The sequence below is a fragment of the Sorex fumeus genome, unplaced genomic scaffold (genome assembly GCF_029834395.1).
Source record: "Sorex fumeus unplaced genomic scaffold, SorFum_2.1 ptg000009l, whole genome shotgun sequence".
Classification (NCBI taxonomy): domain Eukaryota; kingdom Metazoa; phylum Chordata; class Mammalia; order Eulipotyphla; family Soricidae; genus Sorex; species Sorex fumeus.
In genome coordinates this window covers 26,793,650-26,813,860 of record NW_026606066.1, presented here as the reverse complement: position 1 = coordinate 26,813,860, position 20,211 = coordinate 26,793,650, and the positions used below count along the sequence as shown (strand labels likewise).

Sequence of the window (20,211 nt, the reverse complement as noted above, 5' to 3'; positions counted from 1 at the left end):
TGGGTATTCCTTGGTGAGGTTTCAGGGCTCTTATCTTAATCCACCTTTCATTGTGGGGATCCCCATGATGCCCGTGGTAGTCTGGAGCTGGATTCTTCCAGTACGCTGTCAGTTCCCCTCTCTCACTGCCAGGGAAGACTCTGAGGGAGCTCTGTGAATAGTGGTCTCTCCTTTCCTCTTCAAGGGTATTACCTTTCTTTTGCTCTCATGTGACTTTCATGGAGCCTTTAACGCTGATTCAGGGGATGTCCTTTGGCCTGAATTTACTGTTACTTTTAGATTGGGGTTGTATTGATTTTTGTGTTCACCGTTATTTTTGTGAGTTTGGGGATTATGTTGATTGGAGTAGGGGTTGGCCTAATGTGGTTGGGTACCAGGCTGTCCTCCTTGAGAATTCTGTAGAGAAGCCAAGATGTGGGGTCAGTACACTATGGAAGGGAGATTAAGTGGAGGCTGCTCGGGATGCCACCCCTACTCCACTGCAGGACTACCTGAGGTAGAGGGGCCATGCGTTGGTACTGATCCTGAAGTCACAGTTTGTTTCTCACTGCAAGATCCTCAATCCTAAAAACGCAGTTTTCACTTCTCACCTAGACATTTCTCTGAGCATCTGTGGCTCCAGAGGGGCCTCTATGTGTTGGCTACCATTGCTCCATTTTTTTTTTCTTTTCTAAAAAGTTGTTGGGGCTGGAGAGAGTAGAGTGGGTAAGGCATTTGTCTTACATGTAGCCTACCCAGGTTTGATCCCCACTACCCCATATGCCAGGGCTGGAGCGATAGCACAGTGGTAGGGCGTTTGCCTTACAAGCGGCCAACATGGCTGACCCGAGTTCGATTCCTCCGCCCCTCTCAGAGAACCTGGCAAGCTACCCATGACGTATTCAATATGCCAAAACACAGTAACAACAAGTCTCAGGATGGAGACGTTACTGAGCCCGTTCGAGCAAATCGATGGACAGTGGGAGGACCGTGACCCCATATGCCACCCCTCCTCCCCCCCAGCACCACCAGGAACAATTCCTGACAGTGCAGAACCAGGAGTTAACTCTGATGTCTCCCACCCCAACCCGTCCCCAGCATTGCTTGGTGTGGACCAAAAACAAACAAGAAAACATGCATGGCCCCATGCTTGGACTTTGGGCTAACCCTGGAGATGCTTGGAGAAATGTGTTTCCAGGGAATCAAACTGCTGCTTGTTTTGAGCTCTACACTAATGAGTTATATCACATGTAGTGCACACAGAATGTGTCTGTTTAAAACTATTTTTGTGACATTTTCTGTTACATATAAATGACTTTGTTATTAACATTGTGTTTTATGAATGACTATCATTTATTTTCCATACAAGTACTAGTGGCGTATATATATGAATTGTATTTTCAGTTTGGGGTAAATTTTAGTATTAGTGTCATGCATATTATTCTTTTGCAATAGGATTGCTGTGTTAAATACTATGTGTATGCGAAGATTCAGCTTTGGAAGCTGTAGTCAAAATGTTTTCCAGAAGCAGGAATGATAGTACAGTGGGGTAGGCCATATGCTTTGTACACATCTGACCCCTGTTAGATCACCATGTAGTCAGCAGTGTGGGAAAGGGTAATTATTCCATTACTTTTCCCATCAATTGGTGTCATCTTTTTCAGCCTTGAGACGATTTTGGTGGGTGTATAGGAATCATTGTAATTTTGATTTCCCTGCTATATAATAATGAATTAAAGCGGATAGGGTGTTTGCATTGCACACGGCCAGCCCGGGTTCGATTCCTCTGCCCCTCTCTGAGAGCCCAGCAAGCTACCGAGAGTATCCTGCCTGCACGGCAAAGCCTGGCAAGCTCCCCGTGGCGTATTCGATATGTCAAAAACAGTAACAAGTTTCACAATGGAGATGTTACTGGGCCCACTCGAGCAAATCGATGAACAACGGGAGACAGTGCTGTAGTGCTACCTTTTTATAGATTATGAGCCATTTTGATAAATTTGAATGCCTCTTTTGAACTTTATAAAATAGGTTTCTAAGAATAGCTAAGTGCCACGTAGGACACTGAAAAACTATTTTCCTATGATATACTCTTATAATATTGAGGAAGTTAGAAATTTGAATGCCTGCTTCAGTTCTTTTTTAGAGTATTAACTTACAGTGCTGGTGACAAAGATATATTAGATAGATTACTTATTATTAGGTTGTTTCTAAAATATCTCAGATGTATATTAGAATGTAAAATGATTAAAAATTGGATGTAACACCCGTTGGAAAATTTGCTGCCTTTAGTGATAACTACCTTACTGTATCCATAAGGAACTGATTTTCTTTTTTTTTATTAGTGAAACACCATGAGGTACAATTATAGACTTATAAATTTTTGTGCTTGGGTATCAGTTATACAATGATCAAGCACCCATCCCTCCACCAGTGCCCATCCACCACCACCACGGGTCCCAGCATCCCTCCCACCCCCCGTTCCCCCATCCCACCCTACCTCTGTGGCAGGGCATTCCCCCTTATTTTCTCTCTCTTTTGGGTACTGTGTTTTGCAAGAGAGGCATTGAGTGGCAATCATGTTTGGTCTATAGACTACTTTCAGCATGCTTCTCCCATCCTGGGAGGATTCTCACAACACCCTTTATTTGGTGCTCTCTTCTTTATCTGAGCTTCCTTTTCACCTAGCATGTGTGGCTGGCCTTCAAGTCATGGAGCAAAATTCCTGGTACTAATCTCGGCCATTCCTGGGTGTTAGACTCCCATTTTGTTGCTTTATGTTCCCCAGATGAATGCAATCTTTCTGTGTCTATCCCTCTCTTTCTGACTCATTTCGCTTAACATGATACTTTCCATGTAGTACCACTTGTATGTAAATTTCATAACTTCATCTTTTTTAACAGCTACATAGTACTCCGTTGTGTAAATGTACCAAAGTTTCTTTAACCAGTCATCTGTTCTCAGGCACTCAGGTTTTTTCCAGATTCTGGCTATTGTAAAGAGTGCTGCAATGAACAAACAATTGCAGATGTCACTTCGACTATGCCTTTTTGCCTCTCTGGGATATATTCCCAGGAGTGGTATTGCTGGGTCAAATGGGAGATCAAATAAGGAACTGATTTTTAATCTAGTTAAGATCTTTGTATGCTATTTTCGGAAAATAGAAGTGTAGAATATTAGAGACCCACGTCTTTTCCTTGTAGGTTTATAAATTTTTTAAGTTTTAACATTCAGGAGAGAATATGGTCTTTCCAAAGAGTAGAGAGTCCTGTGAAATAAAAGACAGTAACTGTAATAGCCCAAGTTCGGATGCCTTTCCACATAAATAGCTATATTGGAGGTTCTTCTTTTGGGAAGTTTTGTTCACTTAGTCAAATTGTATTTTCTAAGTACTTTTAAAGTGTTTATTATCTAGAGCAGAGTTTTCCAAACATATTTGGCCTATTGTCCCCCTTTGGGGAGAGGGGGATATACTCAGTATTTTCTGGAAATCTACCTTCTCAAAGTGAAGAAGCAGAAAACGCCCTTCTCCCTCCCCTCCATGGTTGATCCACTACCTCCCTGGAGAAAGGTGTCACCCACTTTGGGAAACAGTCGCTTAAAGGAATATATGAATTCATGAATATATGAATTTTTCTGTATAATTTTTTCTGTAAGCAAGTATAAAAGCCATATTTGAGGGATAAGTAAAGGTTATTTGGACAGCAAGAAAAAAGCAAAAAGCACACACGAGTGTCCGACATTGAGAAAAAGCGCATGTTCTAAAGACGAAAATTTTATTTTAAAACTGAAGTTTAGGGCAGGAGTCTAGATTGAGAATGTTCAAAATATCAAGATAATGAATTTGGATATTTTAGAAAAGAGAATGAGGTGTTTGAGAACAAGTGATGGCATTTGATTTTTATCTATAAAGAAAAGTTTGGAAGCTGTGTAGATGATGGATTAATCAAAGAAGTAGGCCTGGGAATGGATTGATGATACTCAGTAGCTGTTGATAATTTGTAGTACTATTACTATCTTAGGAGATGCAAAAGTTTTGGTGGGCGGAAAAATGTGTTCAGTTTGGATGTGGTTAGTCATGTGCCCATTTTGTATGCAGGTTCAGTGAGAAAGGAAATAAAGTTGCGAATAACAATGTGATACAGTCATTGAGCATACAGGTTCTAGTAAGATAATTAGCAGTAAGTAAGGTGTGAAATGACCTACAATCTCTCCCCCCTCCCCCCCATGCAGGTCACATTGTTGCTTTTGTTTTGCTTTTAAGTAATCAGTCTCTAAAATTCTAAAATCAATTTATTCATTTTTTAAAAATTAAAAAATGCTTACTTTGGACAAAATGGCAGGCTACCGAATGTAACCTGCGCACACAGCAGAGTCTGACAAACTCCCCGTGGTGTACCCAATATGCCAAATACCAATAACAATGATGGGTCTCATTCTCCTAACCCTGAAAGAGCCTTTAATATGGCACTTTTTAAAAAATCTCAGGGCTAGGACGAAGGAGATGTTACTGGGGCCTGCTCGAGGCAATCAACGAACAAAAGGAAAAATTAAAATCTTATATTAGGCACCATAGTTTATAATGCTGTTAATGGTAGAGTTGCATATATTATTCCAGTATCAGTGTCTTGACCAGTGTCTGCCTCTCTCCAGCAATGTCCCAGTGTCAGTCCCCTTCCCCTATCCTATTCCCCATCCTCACCAATATTTATTTTGATGCTAATGTTTTACCCTCCCTTTTTAATGCTCTCACCAAAAATAGTGTTAGATTAGCAACTTCTAAGAAGTAAAATTTCTTATGATACTGCTTCTTATAGACTAAAAGTTTATCTAACTCTGGATAAGTCCACATGCCTTTTAACTTGTAAAAATTAGTATGGCATATTATTTGTACAAATACCAAAAAGGGTTTTTGTTATGATGATAGAGGTGATCATAAAGGGACATCTAGAGTAATTTTATATATGTGTGTATACAGTTTTATTTGATCTGATACCAGAAAACAGAGATTTGTTCTCCTTAATTTCCAACTATCAATTTTTTTCTGCATTTGGGGTATAGCAGAATTTGTAACATATAGGAGATAATTTATTTGATCAGTGCTTCTGCATTATCTTTTCTTCCTCATGTAAAGTAGAGGAAATGGTGACTGCTCTGTTAGCTGATCCTGTAAGTGCTGTGTTTGATTATCCTCTCCTGGTTTAGGGACTTCAGTCCTATTTTCTTCTCTAATGATTTTTGTCACAAGCATTTAAACACGATGAAGTCTTTATTTCCTTTAAAACTACTGCCCTCCCCTCCAACTCTTCTTTGGTTCCCATTAGACTCTCACTGCTGTATTTCTCTGAAGTCATATTTCTTGAACGGATAATAGTTGTTATTTTAACAGTTACTTTCTGATTTCTTGCTCATGTTCTTAGGGTGTTTTTTTTTTTTTTTAACCTCCTGATCTATAGTATTTGATGTTGACCACTTTCTTGAAGCATCTTCTTTTAGTTTGGCACATTTTCCTGGTTACCTTCTTTCTTTATAGGTTCCTCCTTTTTCTATCTGTATCTTAAATGCTTATAGTCCTTAAAAGTTTTTCTCATACTTCTCATTATGTTCATGGTTCTTGAGTAATCTAACCTACTGTTTTTTTGTTGCTTGGGCTCAGCTGTCCTCAGGGTTTACTCCTGGCTCTGTGCTCAGTGTTTACTCCTGAAGGGTGGGGGGATTATATGGAGTGCTGGGAATTGATCCCAGGGTGACCTCATGTAAGGCAAGCACTCTAACCTGCTGTACAATCTCTCTGGCCCCTTAATCTACTAATTTAGAAGCTACACAAAACACTGCACATGCTAATATCTGATATGTCTCTAGCACAACAGACCTCTTTCTGAGCTCTAGCCTGTGACTGTCATCTGTGTTCTACAGTTCAGATCGTCATCAACCTTTAACTCTTTAATTGTCCTTCATTACTTCCACCTGAACTTTTAAAATTTTCTTTCTCTTTAAAAAGCATCACTATTTACCTTGTGTTGTAAAGGCCAAAGTCTCTTTCCATGGGCTTTCCCCATCTTCCAATTCTTGGTTTTAGTTTAAATTAAATAGACTTACCTTAATGGGCTTTTGGGCCATACCTGGTGGTGCTCAGTATCTACTTTTGGCTACGTGCTCAAGGGACCATATGTGGTCCTGGGGATTACACTGAGGTCAGTCACATGCAAGGCAAACACCTTAACCCCTGTAATGTCTCTCCAGCTCCTTAAACTACTATTATTTTTGTCTTGGGGCTGGCTACACCTGGCCCTGCCCACGGTTTACACCCATCTCCATACTTAGGGATCATTCCTAGTGTGTTCAGGAACCATATAGGGGTGGGGGGGGGCAGGGATTGATTCCAGATTAGTTGTGTACAAGGCAAGTGCTCTCCCTGCTGTTACTGTGTGCGGTACTTTAGATTTTGGTTTTATTGATTTTTTTTTTCTCCCACCTTCTATTTACTCTCCCGTTGCTGTTCTGATACACAGGATTCACATGCATGCATGATTATATGATTATAGTGCTCTCCTGGGTTCGCACTCCTTATTTGTTCATGAACATTCTGGTTGTAGTGATTTGTGGCAGGGGTCAGGGGACACATTCACTCCTGATCATAGTGCTTGGTAGTTTTTTCCTATTTTGGGCCACACATGTCAGTGCTCAGGAAATCATATGGCATTGGAAATTGAGCCTGGCTCTCCCACATGGGAAGCATGTGCTCCTGCCCTTTGAAACATATCTCCCTGAACTACAGTGTTTCTGTAGTTGATAGGACCATGACCCCAGAAATACAAGGTCAGTGTCTCATTTTAGCTATGGTGTTTGCTGCAGGATGCATTCTTGAGTTGTGATGCAGGCACATAGCTAGCTGTATTGCTCCAGAGATTGCACTTTGTTGTGTTACGGGGTTGGAAAGAGCTGTTGGGATTATGCTTGACCCATGTAGGTGGCACCAGGGTTTGAGTTTGTAACCTTCCTCTTGCAAGACAGATACTTTGGCTGTGGGAATTCCTATATATTGGTGCTTGGGGTTGATTTAGGCAGTATGGGGTGGGTGGGGTGAAGGGAAGAAAGGGATGTGGAGCTACCACATATTGAACCCAAGACTCCCACATACTAAGCTTGTGCTCCAACACTTTGACCTTTCTCTTTGGCCCCAGGCAGTCACTTTTGCCACCCTTCAGGCCCTTCACATTTATGCAAAGATACATCTCTAAGGCTATGTTTATCACTTGATATTGTGACTAGTATGAATCTAAGATAATATTTTCTATTAAGGTTTCTGTTTATAAAGTTTTTTTCTTAATGTGGAAATTTATGGCCATCCACATTAAAAGCCGAAGGTTAAGGTTACATTCGTTGTTCGTTCTAAATAATGAATTGTTTTTTTTCTTTTTTTAAACAAAATATTTTTTTGGTTAAAGAACTATGAAAAATAAAACATTTTGAATCTACATAGAAAAAACTGTATTCCTGTAGAAAGTAGGGATGTTTGACTCTACTGAGAAAATAATATATAGCTCCTGCCACAATCACTCTTAAACCATGCTCATTTTGTTTGCTAGTCTGGTTTATAATAAACCAGAATTTATAAAGAGAAACTTCCTCGCATGCTTCATCACCTCCTTCTGCAGTTATGCTGTATCTGTTACAGATACTTTACTAATTGTTGGCTTTAATGCCTAACAGTCTGAAGTGAACCCCTTCTTTTGTATTCAGATAATATCTACAGGTAGGTGTAATTAATGCAGGTTGTGAAAGAGGTGTAAGACATTAAAATTTGTTCCGGTCTGAACTGTTGGATTTCTTGACTAAATGAACAACTATAATAGAAGTTTGAGATTGTTTTCATCTTACAGCTTTATTTGCTTAAAAAATACGACCTGTTCCTTTCAAATAAGTCTGAATGATAAAATCTCAAGCTGTCTTTATTTATTTACATTTTGATTTTATCCCTGATATTTAGAATAAAATAGAAGGAGCATGCTCCACACACAATTTTGACTTTTACATATTATTCACTTCACCTTAGAAAGATTCAGTTCTTCTGCTGTGTCTTTGGGCCAATGGATTGATATTCATCTATTTGTTTTTTTTCCTTAGATATTAGGATCAAGGAAGAAGAGCCTGATCCTGAAGAGTGGCAGCTCAGTGGTGATTCTACATTGAATACCAGTGATCTAACACACTTACGAGTACAAGTGGTAGATGAAGGGGACCAACAACATCAAGAAGGAAAAAGACTTCGGAGGGTAGCTTGCACCTGTCCCAACTGTAAAGAAGGTGGTGGGAGGTATGCATACATAACATTCCCCCCTCCTCCTGTGGCCCACCCTTCCCCCAAAAGAGTTCTAATGTCATCCTAATTAAAAAAAAAAATTCATGCCATGTCACTTTGGGAAATTTTTCATGACATGACCATTTTGTGTGTATATCTGTATAAATGTGGCAGAAAAAGTGAATCAGATACACAGAATCATCTTTTTAGAGCTAAATAATTTACTTAGTTTAGTGATAGCTTAGTTTGCAAAAAATAAATAGGTAAAGAATAGCGTGCCATTTAACAAGTCATCAGAAATCAGCATGTTTGCAAAGCAGCAGTGGAATGTTACTTAATATAGACAAAAAGTTGATTCTTGACTTGAGAATAGCAGTTAACATAAAAATAAGTTCAGCAGTATTTGATAAAGCATAAGTATTTTTATTTTAGCAGAAGTGAACAATGAGCCTTAATGATGAAAATTTTACAAAGTGAAACTGTAATGTTTCAATTCACTATTTAAAAAATAAATATTAAGATTATGACATAATAGGAATAAATGCAGAACATCAGTAATTATGTTAAATATGAACGGATTATGCTTAATTAAGATTGGGACTCAACAGATTTACAAAATAAAATGTGTTAGGTTGATAAGGAGCACCTCAAATTGACAAAGGAATGTTGAAGACAAATTATAAGAAATTAAAAAATAGTGGCACGAGTTGAGGCAAGTGTTCAAAAGAAAATTTGAATAGTAATGTTAACATGAGGGTAGAATGAAGGTGAAAAACCATGAAATGGGTAAGAATATATTTCTTAAAAATGATATGTCTGTAAGGGACCGGAGAGTTTTTACAGTGGGTATGGTGCCTTGTATGCAGTCTATATGGCTTGATCCCTCAAAACCATGTGGTCTTTCAAGCTCTACCAAGAGTGATCTCCCAGCAAAGAGTCAGGAGTAAGTCCTGAGCATTGCTCGCTGTGGCCCCAAAGCAACACGAGAGAAGTCTTCAACAAGGGGATTTATTTAAATAGCCACGACTTCTTTTTTCTGCAATTTTGAAATACTTAAAGCAAAAACTGATAGAACTCTGAAGACACACTAACCAAATTACCAAAGTTAACATTTTAGCATACTTCTTTCAGAAGTGCACTGTGTACACTGTTAAATATTGTGGACAAAACATTCCATTAATACATAATACATAATAGGAATGTATTGATGATATAGACCCTGTTTTTGAGTTGGTTCTATTAGTTGACTTACACATTGGCCAGCCCATTTGCAGTAATAATAATGACTACTAACTACTAATGTTGGGAGCTTACTGTGTTTCAAAATAGTAGTTTTCAGTGCTCCCCCTGGATTAAACCATTAAAAAAAAAAGATTGTTCTAGTCAATTTCATATGTCAGGAGGCATAGAAAAGTTTAAATGACTGGTCTTTGGATACAGTTTATAAATCTAGAGCCTTAATTTGTATACTGCCGCTCAAGTTAATTTTGCTTCTGCATCTAATTTTAAATATTTATTGGTAACTTGAAATTTTATTCTTGGAAATGTTTTGGCCAGTTTGTGTGTAGTGTGGAATTCTGGTTAGGCAATGACTTTTTGGAAATTGGCTTTCATTTTAGAGAAACTTTTAAGATAAACTATTTATGAAAGTTTTAGGGTTCTGATTTATATTTTACTATTAGAAAAAATTTTAATTTGTTAGAGTAACATGTGTATAAAATATAGAATATTAAAAGAATACTAATATCTTAACTGCACGTCAAGATAATCACTGGTATGTTTGTTTACACCTGTCATCAGCAATGTAGGCATTTCAAATAGATAGCATCTATTCCCAATGTTTACATGTCTACTCTTTCTGTGAAAATTTTTGTGACCATATTTCTAAGTCTATGGAGTCTGCATTAGTTTTTTTTAATAGATCATGCTTTTCTGTTGTAAGGATAAGAATTTTGTTGTGTAAGAATTTAATATTTTCATTAGTAGTTTGTTAGCACTGTAATCCTTACACATCTTTGCATGCTTATTTCATCAGTATATGGTGGCAGAAATGGAATTGATTATATCAAAGGGAGTTTTCTTTCAGAAATTATCAATTTATTTTTTCATTATGGTGTATGAGGATATTTGCTTTTCTACAACCTTGCCAACAAAGTTTTATCACTGAAAAACTCTTTAAAGCCTATTCAAACAGAAAAGAATACCTTAACATTGCTTTATATAGCTTATTTTTGGTTATGAGATTGGATTTTGGGGAGTATATTTTGTCATTTTAGTATTTTTAATGTGAAAATTTGTCTTGTGAATCTGTTAGTTTGTGTGTTTAACTGTCACAGATGCAGGTATTTTCCCCAACTTTCACATTGAACTTTGTCAGTGGTTTGCAAAATACGCTGTTAGATAAATAGCATTCTGAGTTTGCAAATCATAGTTTCAGTTGATTAGTCTTTGCTTTATGAATTACCTTGTTATCAAGCTGTTAAAAAGTCTTGCCTACCCTAAGAATTATAAAAATACTCAGATTTTTCTAGACCACTGTGAATTTTTAAATTGCTTATTTTAAGCAGTAATAATTAAAAGCTGTAGAAAAATGACAGTTTTTTAAAGGTTGTTCCCCAAAATTCAACTTGTATGTGCATGATAGGGCACTACTGTATTTTTGACATTTAGTGCAACTAATTAATAAAAGGATAGCAAAGTAAATAAAAGTAGGTGATAATTTGTTTTTTCAAATTTTGACTGATTTTTTCCTTAGCTGTTTTCTTTTAAAAAGTAGGGTGAATGGAGCTAGAAGGGGGCACTTTCAATCAAAACTTTGTTATGTTTGATTATCCTTTGGAGCAAAGTAGGAAATATAATTAATAAGATATTAAATTATTTATTTAGGTATTTGGGCTGGAGTGATAGCACAGTGGTAGGGCGTTTGCCTTGCACGCAACCAACATGGCTGACCCGAGTTCGATTCCTCCGCCCCTCTCGGAGAGCCCGGCGAGCTACCGAGAGTATTTCGCCCACATGGCAGAGCCTGGCAAGCTCCCCGTGACGTATTCGATATGCCAGACACAGTAACAACAAAGTCTCCAATGGAGACGTTACTGGGCCCACTCGAGCAAATCAATGAACAATGGGAGACAGTGACAGTGACAGATATTTAGCCAGTATTGGGCAGTACCAGCTTTCAGAAACTTTTTAATTGTGTAAGAGACCAATAACTTGAATAACTTAAAAGAAATTCTTAAGGCATGGATCTTTTCTGGATTAATCGTCAATCCATATTTTTATAATTACTATTTGGGTAAAAATGTATTTTCCCCTGGGGCCGGGGCTGTAGTACAATGGTTACAGCAATTACTTTGCTTGTGACCAACCTGGATTTGATTCCCTGTATCCCATATGGTCTCCTAAATACTGCCAGGAGTAATTGAGTGCAGAGCCAGGAGTAACCTTTAAGCATTGCTGGATGTGGCCTGAATACAAAAGAAAATCTATTTTCTTCTGTTAACATTTCCATTTGTGTCCTGTTTTTCATTCTAAGCAAAAGAAAGATTGATTTAGCTTTTCATAGTTTTTCTACCTAGAATTTAGCTTTATTCTGTAGAACTTTATCTTAGCATTATTAAATTATTGGAGCAAATTTAGCCATTGAATGGAAACTTAAAGTAGTCTCTTCAGGTATATAAAAGAGTATTGGTGGTGTGGTTATGTCAATCAGGAGAAAAATGTATGGCTGAATCTTTTATTATCTACATTTTGTTGAGAAATTCACTTGAGTTGTTTTCTTTACATCACATACCATAAATCCATTTCTAGTGCATCTAGAACTTACCTTGAATAACATTTCATTTTTAGGTAGAACCTTAAACCTGGGTCTGGGTTTTCCCTTTAAATTCACCTGGTGCCCACTTTTTCTTTCTTTAGATACCTATCCCATTTTCAAACAATGACAGTTTCTCCTTTCCTTACACTTGAATTGAAAAGATATTTCTCGTGGCTTCTGGGTTCTTTAAGGACCCAGATTTGTTGCTATAATTAGTTATAATTCGTATTTTGTTAGTACTCTTAAGCTAACTCTTGCTAAGTTATTAAAATGGTGCTTTTGGGTTTATAAAAGCTGAGTGATTTGTCAGAGTATAGACTTAGAAGAGAGGCAAGAAGTCTTAATTAAGAGTACTGAATTAATTGAATTATATTCTCTGTGAAATTGCTGTGGCGAACATAATATAAAAAAATTGGTTTGTGCACCAGTATTCACACACATTGCTTTATTTCTTTTGACTACTAGAGAATAAAAGTTAAATAACTAAAATAAATGGGGAAAAATTGTCTTTGCTTAAGACTTTGGCATTGCAGGTGAGCCAGAAAAACCTGTTTCACACAACTCTTGTAGAAATTGGGGGTGGACTGGAACAGAAATTAGAATTGTGTAGATTATGACGTCCTTGCCCTTGAGACAACAGCATGACTCCTCCTTGTCTTTACTTATGCTATTCCTCTGCCTGGAATGCCTTCCCTCCTTTCTATCTAAATCCTACCCACCTCCTCCACGAAGCCTTCTCTAACTACTGGAGCCCACATTGATGTCTCCCTGTTCAGAACACCTATGGCACGTAACAGCCAGCACTGCACCGTTTAGCACTGTTTGTCCTATGGCAATTTCACATGCTACTGAGTGTGAGTACATTAAAATATAAATGTGGGGAAATATGCATTTTCCAGTAAAATTTGAAAAACAGGTGTATTGTGTACAAGAGGATTTGCAGGCTTAGAAAAGGTTTATTTATATGTCTATACTCTGAGATTGGGGGAGGATTGGAAATTGGAGGGTTTTAAATTTTTCCCTTTAATCTCAGACGTGACAAAGTTTATATAATGTCACGTCAAAAATGTCATGTCTTTTATAAATTTGTAAGTTATTTTATTGAAACTAGCCAAAATTTCTAAGCGCTTGAGAGAACATTTTAAGTAGAGTTTAGTACTGTTTGAATATCTCTGGTGGAATCAAAGAAATTCTCTTCTTAGGCTAAGATAACTTTGTTCACGCGTCTAAGTGCATATCTCCCAAACCCGTTCTTGGTATTGAATGCTGATATGTAACAAATGTCAGAGTTTGTGATGTGGAGAAACTGTATTATCACTAATGTGTAATTTTAAGGTCATTGCATGAATAATATGAGAAATTTTAACTAAATATGATTTTGAGTTATGTTTTTCATATCTTGTCAAAGGAACTAAGACAATAACTTTGTCTAGAATTTTTTTCTTTGACTTTTCTCCAAATCAGTGTATGTTCAGGATGTGGCCATACATTGTATGAATGATTATGTTTAAATAATGATACTTTGAAATATGCTTAGGTATTTATCTATCTTTAATGTTCTTGTGGTTATTCATGCTTTCTTGGTTTATTTACTTTTTAAGTTAACTGATATTGTGGCTTTGAATAAAAAAAAACCATTTAGTGTCCCATACAAATAATTGGAGTGGGCATATGTATAGGATTTTAATGGTTCTGACAGATGTATAAAGTTCTGTTAAATTTTTTAGTGTATGAAGTAGCTTTTTAGATTATATGATTCTTGAAATATATTTACATTTGGACAGCAATCGCATTTATTCCGGAATATAAATTATATGAAATTTGTTTGAGAAGAATTAAATTTTAATGGTCTTGGCTCTGGTTGATCTCCAGCTGAAGATGACTTGTATTTGAAATTCAGTACATGTATGTAAGTGATAAAACATTCATTTGACTATTTTAATCTAAATTTATTGTTTTGTGTGCTTTTTTAGAGGTACCAATCTTGGGAAAAAGAAGCAACACATTTGTCATATACCAGGATGTGGCAAAGTCTATGGGAAGACCTCACATCTCAGAGCTCATCTTCGTTGGCATTCTGGGGAGCGCCCTTTTGTTTGTAATTGGATGTTCTGTGGAAAAAGATTTACTCGAAGTGATGAATTACAGAGGCACAGAAGAACACATACAGGTTACTAATATTTACTTTTAATAAAAATGAGTTATAGGGCTACATGCTAACTTGAAGTATTTTAGCGTACCTTGCTGAGAAGGGCTGGAGCAATAGCACAGCGGTAGGGCATTTGTCTTGTGTGCAGCTGGCCGGCCCAGTTGGGTTCAATTCCTCGGCCCCTCTCAGAGAGCCCGGCAAGCTACCGAGAGTATCTCGCCCGCACGGCAAAGCCCGGCAAGTTACCCGTGATGTATTTGGTATGCTAAACATAGTAACAACAAGCCTCACGATGAGGACGTTATTGGGCCCGCTCGAGCAACTCGATGAACAACGGGAGGACAGGACAGTACGGTACCTTGCTGAGTTCGTGAATTTTTTAAAAATGTGGGCCAATTACATTTTTAGGTTTGGTAACACAAGTTTTAAAACAAAAAGCACCTCTCGTTTTCATATCTGTGAGTTAAGTGGAAGACATTTAAGCGTTATTGAAGTCAAAACACTCAAATTATTTTTATGTAATGTGGTTCTGTGAAATGAACCAAAGAATGATTCAAATTGAAGCCTAATTTAATGTGATTTAGGAGATAATGTTTTCCTTATACTATTAAGTGATTGAGGTGTTTATCTGTGCTTAATACTGGAGAATTGAATATTATGTAGAATATGTATTTGCAACCCCAAGACAGCAAGGTAGGAAATATAGCAAAGGATTTTGAAGTTTCTTTGGGTTTGATTCAAATCCAGCAGTACTCTGTTAGATTAAGTAAAAGTCTTTCTGATTATGCTTTACATCTCCTACGTTTACTTTAAATATTAAATTATTCCATGAAGCATGTAATAAAAACACAAATTAGATGTTTCACTTTTTCCCCCTCAATTATCAAGTAGATGAGCTTAACATAGTTGAAACAGCATCAAAACAGTATAAGCAAATGCATGTGTTAGGTAACGAAAAGGGGAAAATAGGGCTCATTCTACTCTTGAATACGCTCAGAAAGGCGAAGATCGTTGTTTCTTGGCATAGAAAGGGACTTGAGCAGTAGGTGAAACATAAACAGACGAAACATAAATTCTGTCCTATAATAGAATTCCTCTCAGTTATATTTGAATATAGGGATAATAACAAGGAAGACTTTTTTCCCCCTTAAATTTTTATTAGTGAAACACCATGAGGTACAGTTGTAGACTTACAAATTTTTGTGCTTGGGTTTCAGTTATACGGTGATCGAATACCCATCCCTCCACCAGTGCCCATTCACCACCACCAGTCCCAGTATCCCTCCACCCCCCTTCCCCCCATCCCACCCTACCACTGTGGCAGGGCATTCCCTTTTGTTCTCTCTCTCCTTAAAAAGGAATACTTTTAAAAATTGTAAAATTGATCCATAATCAAGCAAGTATGGGAAACTTAGAATAGCAGGGTGCTACGAGCACCTTCAGGACAGCACCTTTTGGAACTTTTAGTTGATGTTAACGCTATTGTTCGCTTCTCTTAAGTGGGGGGGTATAGTGTATGTAGCACTTCTAGCCTCCTTGGATCACTGTGTCATTAACCATGGAGCATCTCTCTGGACTGATGTTCCAAGAGAAACTTTGGGAAAGACTTCCCCAGAAGAATAGAATAGTATGTGAAAGAACAGGTGAGAGCCATTTGACAAAGCAGAGATGAAGTTTTATTTAACACATTTCTGTTAAGTGGGATTGAACCACATCATAGTTTCTTGTAAGCTGGTTAATGAAGAAACTCAATCAGTTATCTAAAAGTAACTCTTGCTTTCTCACCCTAGTTTATACTGTAATAAAATTATTCATGTATGGAATATTTGTCTGCCTTTGTTTTATTAGATTGGAGAAGCAAAGAGTAGGAAGTCGTTAAGTTCAGTTTAAGCATGAGATCTGATGAGGACCTTGAGCAGTAGATGTGCTGGGATAAATGAGACATTTTGAAGAAAATACTGAATTTGCTTACTTGTCTCATTATATTTTGCTTTATCTTCCAATAGTGCGCTTTCAACATAATAGAATTGAGTTGTTAAAAACTGGAAATTGGGGCTGGAGTGATAGCACAGCGGGTAGGTCGTTTGCCTTGCACTCGCCTGACCTGGGTTCGATCCCCAGCATCCCATATGGTCCCCTGAGCATCGCCAGGAGTGATTCTTGATTGCCGAGCCAGGAGTAATCCCTGTGCATCGCCGGGTGTGACCCAAAAAGCAAAAAACAAAAACTGGAAGTTAAGTTTAGGCAACAGCTCTTAAACTTACCATATATCAGACTTTTTCTTGATAATTTAAACTGAAATTCAACAACTAGCCAAGTCCATTATTTTCAGTTTTATTTGGATCTCAAGTTGTGTTTTCAGACATGTATTGTTGTTTTTTGAATTCAGTAGTTTATGGTTGAAGGTTTAGTATTTAGATATGACACGTTCATATCTTAAACATATTACAACTTATTTGAACTTGTTAAAAAATTTATTTTGGCTTTCTTTTAAAGGGTGTCACACCCGGAAATACTCAGGGTTTACTTCTGGCTCTACACTCAGAAATTACTCCTGGTGGTGCTCAGGGGACCATATGATATGCCGGGGATTGAACTTGGGTCAGCTGTGTGCAAGACAAATTCCCTATCACTATGTCCCTAAGACTTCTTTTGTTTTTTTTTCCCCCTTTTTGGGTCATACCCGGTGATGCTCAGGGGTTACTCTTGGCTCTGCACTACTCAGGAATTACTCCTGGCATTGCTCAGGGGACCATATGGGATGCTGGGATTCAAACCCGGGTCGGCTGCATGCAAGGCAAACGCCCTACTCATTGTGCTATCCCTCCCTAAGACTTATTTACTAATATATATATATATTTTTTTTTTTTTGAAAGCTGGTATCTTATAACATGTTTTAAAAAACTTCAAGGTATTAGCAGACTTGAAGTTAGGATTTTATGTACTGTTTGCGTAATTTAAATCTTAGCTAATTATTAAGTTTAAAGATTGCTTCAAGATTTCTTCAGTAAGTAAAGGTAATGAGTTTACTTTGAGGAGAAGTATTATAGGGGAGAAATCTTGGCATAAATTGGACAGCTCGTGAAATGGATGCTTTTTTAACTCTCTGCTTGTTGGCTTTCTTTCTCAGGAATCAATCTGCTTAGTGCTGAACTTGAAGAATTTAATCTTTCTTTTTCTTTTCTTAACAGGTGAGAAGAAATTTGTTTGTCCAGAATGTTCAAAACGCTTTATGAGAAGTGACCACCTTGCCAAACATATTAAAACACATCAGAATAAAAAAGGTATTCACTCTAGCAGTACAGTGCTGGCATCTGTGGAAACTGCACGAGATGATACTTTGATTACTGCAGGAGGAACAACACTTATCCTTGCAAATATTCAACAAGGTTCTGTTTCAGGGATAGGAACTGTTAATACTTCCACCACCAGCAATCAAGATATCCTTACCAACACTGAAATACCTTTACAGCTTGTCACAGTTTCTGGAAATGAGACAATGGAGTAAATATTACACAAATACTTATTCATTGTGGTTATTTTTATACAGTAGTGAGAAGAATATTGTTCCTAAGTTCTTAGATATCTTTTTATTGATGTGCAAAAATTTTTGGATTGACAGTAACTTGGTTATACATGACACTGAAATGCCTTACTTTGTATGATATTCCATAGTATATTAAAAAATGGTAAAATTGCATGGGTTTTGTAGGTACTTTTGGAATCTAGAAGAAATGAAATTTTACCAAGTTATATAAAGAGAAAATTGAATTTAACAATGCGAATGGTAGTCTAACCAAATGCATCAATCCTGTGTGGTTTAGTGTAAAAATGAGAACATGTTGGTATTTATCTATTGTAAGATAAAAAAAAGTTGGTGGGTGAAAGAAATCATGTTATGATAAAAAAAATTTTGTAATTTTCTTGAGACTGGAATTTTTATTATGCATAACTGACAAATCAAGTTTCCAAGCAAATGTTACATAGTGTAGGCTTTACTTAGCTTATCAATTTGTCATTTTGAAGCTAATTATTTTAATTAGGTTAACTATGTACAATATTTTAAGCATTACTGTTGTAAGATTTTGAAAACTACATTTTAACATGGAACTCTAGGGATAGTCACCTTTTAAATCCTGTTGAAAAGCCATGTTTAAGATTTAATTTGCCAAAATAATGTCTTGTTAATATTATTTGAGCAATGAAGTTGGGCAATATAACCAATGTTTTAAAAAGGTTAAAAATGTATAGGTTGAGGCATTTGGATGGTGAGAAAATATTATAGTGAATTATCCCTTTCCTTGAATATTGGAGGACCAAAAAAAAAAAAATTAAGGTGTATTGCGTCTTAGCAGTGATTTTTTTTTTTTTCCTTTCAATCTTGTTTCCAAAAACCATATGTCTGCCAGGGCCTTAAAAGCCATCATGTAAATTACCAATAAAGTATAACATATGCAAACATAACAAAATCACTTCCATAGTGACGATACTCCAACCATATGGATATTAGTCATAGAAAACTAGAGGTTTTATATTTTTTAAGTCCTTTTTTTTTTTGTCTAGGTAGTCAGTCTGCACTTAAATATCAACCATTTTCCTTCTTTGCTTCTTCCCTTAAAATTTATATGTATCCAGTACATTTAATTGAGAAAAGTATGTTTTTTATTATGCTGTATTTTCTTTTTATTTTTTAATTATTGTTTATATTTTCAATTATTAATAAAATGTACAAAATAAAGTTTCATTGCTGGTCTTGTAAGAGCTATACAATTTTCTTAAATGTATACCTATAACTGCAGCAGTTCACCTATTCAGAAATTTGGGATTCTGTTCATTTGTTATTCTTAAGACCACCTCAAATTTAAAGGCTACCTTATTGTACGTTTAAAGTGTATTATAACAGTGTGGTAGTTAATAAAACACTATTTTTTTTTCTTTTGAGTTTGTTGTATTCCTATGCGTTTAAAAATTGCAGTGGTGTGGGATAAGAAAATCGGTGCCTAGCCTTTTATATGTGGATTCTTGATTTCAAACTAAAATTACTAATAGTTACATTTACTTACAAGTAAGGGATATGAGGGTCAGAGAGAGAGAGAGCTCAGTGGGCTGAGTGCATGCTCTGCAGGCAGGAGGCCTGGATTTGACTCAGCTGCATGTAATGACCTAAGTAATGCCAAACAACCCTTGCAAACAGCTGAGGAGCCCCCTCAACACCCCTAAAGAAAGAATAGATGTAATAACATCACTATTTTTCATTTAAGAATAGTTTTTAAATAAAACTTCAAATTTTCTCTTTAATGCAACCCACTTAGATTTCTAGCAGTTTTTGTTTGGTTTTGGGCCACGCTAGGCTGTGCTTAGGGGCTCACTACCTGGCTTTGTGCTCAGGAATCAATCCTAGCAGGTCTCAGGGGGACCATATGTGGTGCTAGGGACCAAGCCCAAGTCTGCCATGCACAAGGCAAGCATCCTGCTTGTGGTATTATCACTCCAGCTTTTTAAACATTTAGGCACTGTGATTTACAAACTTCCTCATTGTTGAGTTTCAGGCATCTAATGCTGCAGCACCAACCCTACCACCGGTGTTCCCAGGTTCCCTCTTACCCTTTAGCCTCCCTCCTTGACGGGCACTTTTTATTTTTAAGTTTTGTTGTATTTTGGATTTCCTGCTTTCAGTGATGGTGATTTTTGTGATTCAGTTATATAGATAAACATCTCTTCACTGATAGATCTGAGGCCACTGGCCCCTGCTCCTGTTACTTCCTTTCTGTCTTCGATTTCCTTTCTTCCTTGTCTTTCTTCCCTTACACTAGGGTCAAAGGTGATCTAGATATTCCTCTTTTAATACTTTATGTTCCTTTGTCCTGTTAACTCAGTATGCCACAGATGAGTGAGATCTGTGTTGATCCTTCGAACTTAACATGATAAACTCCAGTTCCATCCAAATTACTGTTAATTATGTAATTC

The 20,211-nt window shown here is 36.9% G+C and overlaps 1 protein-coding gene across 2 annotated transcripts in view; it reads left to right on the top strand.

Annotated features, from left to right (window-relative positions):
• Positions 1 to 19,185, top strand: part of SP3 (Sp3 transcription factor) — a 59,413-nt gene extending 40,228 nt beyond the window's left edge. For both annotated transcript variants that reach the window (XM_056110146.1, XM_056110147.1), the window contains 3 exons: positions 8,104 to 8,293; positions 14,069 to 14,265; positions 17,436 to 19,185. In XM_056110146.1, the coding sequence (XP_055966121.1) occupies positions 8,104 to 8,293; positions 14,069 to 14,265; positions 17,436 to 17,752 (704 nt within the window). In that variant the 3' untranslated portion in view covers positions 17,753 to 19,185. The remainder of the gene's footprint in view (positions 1 to 8,103; positions 8,294 to 14,068; positions 14,266 to 17,435) is intronic.
• Positions 19,186 to 20,211: the final 1,026 nt, after the last annotated feature.